The 8,361-nt window shown below is 41.1% G+C and overlaps 1 protein-coding gene across 3 annotated transcripts in view; it reads right to left on the bottom strand.

Annotated features, from left to right (window-relative positions):
- SYNJ2 (synaptojanin 2) overlaps nucleotides 1-8,361 on the bottom strand; it is a 115,529-nt gene that overhangs the window by 32,021 nt on the left and 75,147 nt on the right. For all 3 annotated transcript variants that reach the window (XM_019527019.1, XM_019527020.1, XM_019527018.1), the window contains exons 8-12: nucleotides 4,950-5,122; nucleotides 3,518-3,599; nucleotides 3,139-3,288; nucleotides 2,872-3,037; nucleotides 1,364-1,555 (exon numbers count right to left, since the gene is read on the bottom strand). In XM_019527019.1, coding sequence (XP_019382564.1) covers nucleotides 1,364-1,555; nucleotides 2,872-3,037; nucleotides 3,139-3,288; nucleotides 3,518-3,599; nucleotides 4,950-5,122 — 763 coding nt within the window. The remainder of the gene's footprint in view (nucleotides 1-1,363; nucleotides 1,556-2,871; nucleotides 3,038-3,138; nucleotides 3,289-3,517; nucleotides 3,600-4,949; nucleotides 5,123-8,361) is intronic.

Here is an 8,361-nt window from a genome sequence, read left to right on the forward strand (position 1 = left end):
GAGGGGGATGGCCACTTAATTCCTCCACCACCTGCCCGCCCACCCTCTACCCCCTGCCAATGCTTGCCCCACTGCAGTAGTTAGGGGACACATTTAAGACAACCCTTCAATAATTGGATTCTATACACAGAACATTATAACAAATTTATAAATTTTCCATGTCTAGAATCTAATTATGGGGTGGTCATCCTAAATTTAGCATCGTCTTGGATTCAAGTAAATACAATAGTATCACCTCTCTTATCACCCAAATTCTGATACAACTCAGAAAGTCAAACAGTTATTTCTCATATGGTAGCACAGGGTGCATGGACCTGACCACCAGATTCATCCTATGTCTAAAAGGTTTGCATCCATCACTTAGCTACAGAGACCAAAACACTCAGGCTGCTTATTTTATAGCCACAGAGATGTCTATGACCTCCTATGTCAGGGCAACATAGGAAAGCAAGATAAGGTCAAGTGGGTGGCAGATTCAGCTCCTTTAAAATTCAGAGAAAACTCCCTATCAGATGAGGTAACAATTTTGAAAGGTGTGGCTGGCCCAACTTAGAGTCTAAGGGGATGGACAGATACAACAATCAAAGCATTTCAAACGTGAAATATTTCAAGGGCCTTTAAAACATACTAAAAATGGCTGAAACATTGCAAAACAGAACCCCTGGAAATGAAATACTACTTCAGTGTAGTTCAGTTTTGGTTACATCAGCACAAGGACAGTGCCAGGCAGGGAGAGAGAGCGGGTGGACAGCCTGCCTGCTGTCCAGTCGCTGTTCCTGCTTTGGGGAAGCCAGGTCCCCACTGGCAGCCCATCACACCCAGAGTCAAGCTTACTTCCTCCTTTCCTAGACACCAGAGGACTCCAGAGACCTCCAGCCCCAGTCCCCTCTACCTCTTCTTTCTTCCTCCCAACCAAGTCCCCTCTATCTCTTCACATGGCTGAGAGGAGGAAAGAAGAGGTAGAGGGGAGTGGAGCTGGAGTGTCAAACTTCTGGCAGCTGGACTGTGGAGCACACTCCCAACCCTCCACTCGCCTATCCCCTCTCCTCCACCTCTCACTCCTGAGGTGAGGGGGAAGGGAAAGGAGAGCGGGGCAGGAGAGAGGGTAGCAAAGAGCAGAGCCACAGGTCACTGCAGTCTGTTCTAGCTTCCTATGCACTTCCGCCAGGCAACGTTTCAGCCAGAGTTGTATGGGTGTCCCCTGGCTGAAAAGGTTCTTTTATGAAATGTTTCCAAGCTTGTTTCACTCAGAAATGTTTCAGTGGATACACCTGTCTTCCTTCTAAGCTACCTGGCAGTTCCTTTAAGACATCGGCAAATAATACCTATTTAAACACATAAGCACTGCCACTCCAAGTCTTACCCTGAAATTCAGAAACTCCAGAGAGCTTGGGAGAATCCAGCAACCAGTCTGTTAACTCACTGGTACCCAGGATGTTGCTTCTAAACTGCTTGCCTCCATTCACATTCCAGGTCCCCATGGCAACACGAATCCGCTTGAAGTTTGTAAATTCGAACTGACGCTCTGACATGGCCTTCAAAATACTGGGGGTCACTGAAGGAGAGAAATGGCAAAAAAAAAGGATTTGCTGCAATGGAATAAAAGGGACTACAGACCACAGCCACATGCAGAGTCACTGTGAAATAATGAAAATCACCCTAGTGGCACCAATGCAATACCTAAAGAGTAACTCCAGTGGAAACAAGCATAATTGCATGGTAACTGGAGTTGACACCATTGATTGCTCTTCTGATAACTGTTCAGTCACTGAAACTACTGTTTACACATGGAGGTAAACAGAGGGGGAAGGGAGATCAGGCCTTTAGCAGTTACAACTTTGAAAGCAAGAAAATGTACACAAAGTCCCTTAACATTTCCCAACACTTCCCCTAATAAATAATAGTATATTAATAAGCGTCAGATTTTTCTTCCTCAGGATTTCCAGTTTGATCTATAGTGATGGACACAAATCCAGGGCCAAATCCAAATCTCGTGTGTTCTTTTTTTTGGTGCAGCTACACACGAGTTTAGCACCAACATGGCACTGTATTCCAGTTGGGACCCCTCTTAAGAACCCAGCATGTTGTTTATTCCTACTGATCTCCATTTCAGACTGACTTTACCCTGCTTTTCTTGGTGAGTGTAGGTAATTATGAATGTAATTTGCACATCCAACGTAATTTGCAGGAGTTGTGATTTGCAGCTGCAATCAGATACTTGGAAATACAGGCAACCCCCACTTAGTGCTCTTAATTGTTTCCTGAAAAAACAAGCATTAAGTGAAACCAAAAGTTTCTGATGACCCTGATGGTGACTGTCAGTGTTTTTAATGACCAAAGGTGGAGACCACGAGTATTGTAACAAAACTTGCCGAGTGCTAAGTAGTATCAATTTAAAACGAGCGTTATAGCAAAACAGCACTAAGCAGGGGTTGCCTCTCTATACATATATACACACACACACACGCGCGCGCCTCAACAAATCGCAAACCAAAAGTGGAGGCCATTTTTTTTAATGTTGACCTCTTAAGAATTGTCTAAATTCACAGAACTAAACAGGGCTACAGCTGAGAATATTCTTCTCCCATTGACTCCTTTAAGAGAAAATAACAATTTCCTTCAGCTCAGCCCTTCAATAAATGAACAAACATTCTAAGCAGCCTGATGCAATATTTTCGGGAAATAAAGCCAGTGGAATGAAAACACACTGACATATGGTATGCTGGCTTGAAAGCACTGCTTCTAAACACCAACACATTGGTGCAACCATCAGTTATTTCTTGGTTTTTTCAAAGAATGAAACTGGGTACTGCCTCTAGAATATTTGGTAATAACGAGAACAGTAAGATGACAGATTTATATCTGACCTACCCAACAATGCAGTGTTGTCCATAAGCATCTTTCCTTTGTCTGCATACTCCTCACTGAAAAAATCACCCATGAGCAACAATTTGATGGCTTCCTGTTTCACACCATCAAAGAAATTTGACTGAATGGTACGTGACACTGAACGGGCTCCATCCTTCAGCTTTCCTACCTGCATGGAGAAAAGGTATCAGCACAAATGACATCTAGAATAACAGCCTATAGGCTTCTGTCTCTTACACATGAACAAACAGATCTTATATTCTCCTTTACCTTGTGTTTTCCCTCCAGGGCACGACTGCCTGTGAAAACTCTACTCAGATTGTGACCGTTGACAGTCCACATTGCTTTGTAGGACTCCACAAAGCGCTCTACTATAGGCTTTGAGTTCAACCCTAGGCTCTCTAGCTGCGTGTGAAGAACCTGAATTGGACACAGGAAGAAGAGACCTGAAAAAATACTTTCCATATTTCCTCTTCTCTCCCCATTTAGGAATTTCACCTGGCCATTGTTCTAAAACTCAACAAGTGAAAATATCTTAATGCTGGCAAGACAAAACTACATCACCCAGAACATCCCACTTGCTTTTTCCTGCAGGATATAAACTAGGTGGTAGAAGACTGTATTCAGAAAAGGCCTTTGATAAACTTACCTCAAGTGCAATGAAGGACTGCACACTATTAGTACGATCCAGACAATCCAGGCAATTCATTCGGAAGGTACCCGTTTGCAGACTTTGGTAACCAAACAAAGAATAAAGAGATGTATGGCAGGTTATTAGGAGTCCCCATGTCAAACAAATACTGACAAACTTTCTTATTTGCCAAGGGAAACCTTTACCAGTTAGCAGGTCAACAAAAATCGCATCTGACCTACACGTAAATGAGGCCAGGTACTCTAACACTCTGCCTGCATTTTTCCACCCACACTTTGCATATGTGAGTACTTGCCAACATGATTTATCTCATTTAGATGTCTGAGGAGCTGACTGTAACCACAAAACCACACCAGCAATTACTTATGCTAGAAAGTTTCCAGGTTCAAAAAATGAAGGCCTGGCTAAGGCCAGGAGCCAAATTTGGCCCACAAATTGTACATGCCCTCAAAACAGATTTCAAGTAGCCCTGTTAAATTCCCTATAATAATATATTCTATAAAAATACAAGATATATACAATGGGACCGTTAGTCCATGCATTCAATTTTGATTCCAACTGTGACCACCATTTCATGCTTTAAAAAAATATATGAAAAAGGCTACAAAACACCAGCAGAATAAATAGTGGAGGGAAATAGGGATTAATTCTTCCCAAGTCCCAGCAATCAGCTTACACCCTTATACGCAACATTTGATTATACTTATTGTATTTTGCATACTCAGAAATGTTATCAGTAGTCATGAAAAGAACCCAATACAGAAGATTAATTAAACAATGACATTTTTACTTCTGTCAGTTTCTACCAAAATAGGTTCTTGCTCCTAAAATTGTGGTGGATTATTTATTACAAAGGCTAAATTCAATAGCTCACTTCCAGATCTGACTATATACAAAAGGCATTTTTTTTTTTGCAAACTCTCTTCACATAATCAACAAATTAATATTTTCAGCCTCATTTGCAACAAATTCTTTCACATCTAGGTAGATCTTTCCTATCATGATAACTAAATAGGTTCTATAAAAGTTAAAACAATTCAATGGACAGGAAATGAATGTCCTAATAGAAGCAAATCTAACCTGAAATGAATATGGTGCTAAGTCACCTAATTAAAATGATTGTGAAGACGAGAACACTGCCTATGCACAGATTATGAGAATCAGAATTCTAAGAAATCGCTTTAAAGGTGGAGGAAAAAACCGAGATCTTAAGTTTTCAAATGGTCTATGTAGTCTGGATATAGAAAAAGTGGTGTAGAAAGGCTACATATCGGTACAAAGGGAAGTCACATGAAAATCTTGAATCAACACCTTTTAAAATGTAAATAGCAGAGAAAAGTTAAAGCAGCTGCCAAACAAGGGGATAAATGCAGTTCAGCATATGGCACAATCTGTGCCTCCAAAGGGACTGAGGGGCAGGAACACTCACCGTGGACTTACATTCTTGCTCTTGGTGAAGATGCCAAATTCATCCCAGTGCAACTTTAGCTGAGGCCCCAACAAATTTTCCAGCTTCTCTATTTTTCCACCTTTTGCAAACTGATGATAGTCAAAATTGATCATGGGTGTGTCTGCTGCATGGGAAGAAGCCCACAGCAATTTCTACTTGGAAAAGGAGAGGAGGAAAGCAAAGTTATGGCTGACACAACACCTGAATCCACTGCACTGTTAGTAAAGTTAGAGAAACCTAGAAGGAAGTACACAATTTCACTCTTCTTTTTAAAATGTCAACTTCCTGTCCTTTCCCTTCTCAGAGTAAAGTGGACTGTTGGAACCAAATTTCTATAGTGGAACCTCTGTGGCTGCAAAACAAAGGTAGGGGGCCTGCTGGCATGTATAGGTCAATGGCAAGGCACATAAATACTCATTTATAGCTTCCCCTGCAGGAGTCAGACCATAGTGCATGCAGGGAGCTGATGTGTAGCTAATGGAGTTCCATGCTGGCTGGCCCCATTACTCAACAGAGCTTTGAGTGGGTTGAACCATGCATGCACAGCTAGGCCAACATGAAACAAGATGTAAAACTAGGGCCATAAATTCACCAGCATAAAACCAGTCCACACTTCTATGTTACAGCTATCCCTATTACACATAGAAACGTGTGGCCCTGACAAGTTCAAACCTGAGAGAGGAAAAAATTGTGAAATTGCATCCTAAAAACACCATAAAGTAATGTTGGCAGTGAATAAAGCAAACGAGAGAACAGGCATGAAATGCCCTTCATTAATCTGATTACCTCAGAATTTACTAAAATAATTCCAATGTATAACGCACATTATTCAGAACTAAAGGGCAAAGCAGTGAACTATAGAGAGTTACTGTTTTAACTGTTAAACACTTGGTCTACCTCTATCTCCTAGTATGAGGAATACGAGAGTGCTTTTTTCCATTTGGCTCATGCCACTTAAGAAGGGATTTTGGCTAAACTGAAAGAAGCCACTCAGACGTCAGAATGCAAGTGGCTACATGGAGGCTGTGCCATTAAGACTAATATCAGTATGACCAATACAACTTCTCCACATGGACAAAGCCAAAGCTCTTTTAGCTCAGTTAGAGATGTGTTTCACTGTATCATTATCAGACTCAAACACTTCCTTTCTGCTTTTCTATCCACACTGCAGGTTACATTTATAGCTGTATCAGGGACAAAATCTACCCATTACCTCAGTGCACATCAATGTCAAAAATACTGAAACCTGGACAGCTGCCATGCTTTCATTATACACATAATTATGGTTAGTTATAGTGGTTATGTAAGGCTTGCAAGATGAACAGCTTTACTGGGAACAATACTTATTTTCATCTTCCTGTTCCAGGTAACAGTGGAAGTTCAGAAGCACATTACTAAATTAATAACAAAAACCCCCCCCAAACCCTTCATACACTAATAGTGTTGGTGACTGTGACCTACTTGGTCAAAATGAACCAGCACCGACACCAGCAACTGTAAGGAACATATTTTAAATCAATTTCAAGAAAACTTCAAGACTGCAGCAAGAGATTGGAGAAATTAACATAGGAAATTTAAATTGAAGGGAGATGAAAAGAAGTAAATTTAAGAAAGAGGAGGAATAAGGGAAGAGTTCCACAATTTACATCTTTCTTAACTGTTAGCCTATTTTTAACTTGAGCATTTTGAAATGTATCAAGTTAAAAACTATTCATACAAAAAGAAGTATAATGAAAATGATCCAAGATGTCACTGTTCTGGATAAATATAATTTTAAATGGATAATACCAATTTCTAATGTCGTTAATCTAGTTCCGTTTACCTTCACAAAATCACTTACAGTTTTATGTGAGGCATAAAGCTTAATAACAAAAATCCCAAAACAGCTCTTTATTGAAAACAAATGAACAAACACACCAATGTTTATGTGATAGGTCCCTGAATTCTGATTTAGTTGCGATTCCCTGTTCTAAGATAATAACAAAAATTGACTGCATTGAAAGGAATTCCCAGAGAGAGAGATTCCATATGAAAAATCTATTATTTCTGTGCCCAGGATAATAACAATGGTGAAAAGATCTTTGAGAACGTTGATATTTTAAGTAAACTACCTTGAATAATCAGTGCCAAAATTCATAAGGGACATCTGCTTTATATTCCTGTACTTAATACTTGACACTTGTGAGAGAGTGTAATGTGATATAATTATAACTTTGTTCAGCTTTTATCCATAGGTTTCAAAGCACTTTATAAAAGGGAATGAACATCATTATTCAGGAATGAACATCATTATTTCAGTTTTACAGGCAATGGAACTAAAGGATTAAAGTGACTTGCTCTATGTCACACAGAAATTCAGTGGCTGAGCTGAACATAAGCCAGGACGCCCAACTCCATTTCTGTGTGCCTTTTGTCTTGAACCACAACCTTGGGTTAGGACCAGCTACAATACTACCAGGGGAGATTGTCACTTTGCCCTTTCTACTACCCGTTCAGTCCCACTGCCACCAGGGGAGGAGAAAGGAGGGATTGGTTACCAAAAAGAATATAACTTCCCTAGTCTGTCTCTAGCACACTCTTTCCCCACACTGGCTCAGGACTGACAGAAGTAAACCAATGTGTTTTATTTAAAAACCCAACCAAACAGAAGCCTTTCACCTTGTCTAATTTTACATGATAAATATTTCAAAAGCTGAGCCATCAGGACATTCACATCATTCTGACCTCTTGCTTGCTTGGTCATAGCCTCTGTAGCACGACAACTAAAATGCATTAAACTTTACCAAGCATAAAAATATATATATATTCAAAAACATCCAAATGGCTTTGGAATTAGAGTTCTTTTTTCCAAGTGACAGGCACTTATGAGCAAAAGTCCCACTGACTTTCAGTGGGCACGTCTACATGTGCAATTAATGGGCACAAATAATCTCTGGATCTTCATGCTCCAGAGTTTTTTTGCTCCTGGGTGTGCTGTTTGAACATACTCTTGGGAGCAAAAAACTCCAGACCATATTGCTCTGGAGTTTATTTGTGCACAGCACATGGAGCCTGGGCTGGCAGAGAACCCAGGGAGTCAGCCTGCCAGCCTGGACTGCCCTGACCAGGCTTCACATGCTGCAGAGGGACTGGCTGGGACACCAGGGTGCTTCAGTGCAGCAGGGCTAGCCAGCAAGCAGTCCCCATGTGGAAGCACCCTGGTGCCCCAGCCAGCACCCCCCACAGCACATGGAGCCCCATCAGAGAAGCCAGCCCAAGGTTTCTTAGTTTCTAGGGTCGGAAGGGACCTGAGAAGATCATTTAGTCTGACCCCCTGCCATGGCAGGAAAGAGTACTGGGGTCAAACAACCCCAGCAAGGTGTTCATCTAACCTCTTCTTAAAACCCCCCAG

Source organism: Gavialis gangeticus, unplaced genomic scaffold (genome assembly GCF_001723915.1).
Source record: "Gavialis gangeticus isolate Ggan-Ray unplaced genomic scaffold, GavGan_comp1, whole genome shotgun sequence".
In the NCBI taxonomy this organism is placed as follows: domain Eukaryota; kingdom Metazoa; phylum Chordata; order Crocodylia; family Gavialidae; genus Gavialis; species Gavialis gangeticus.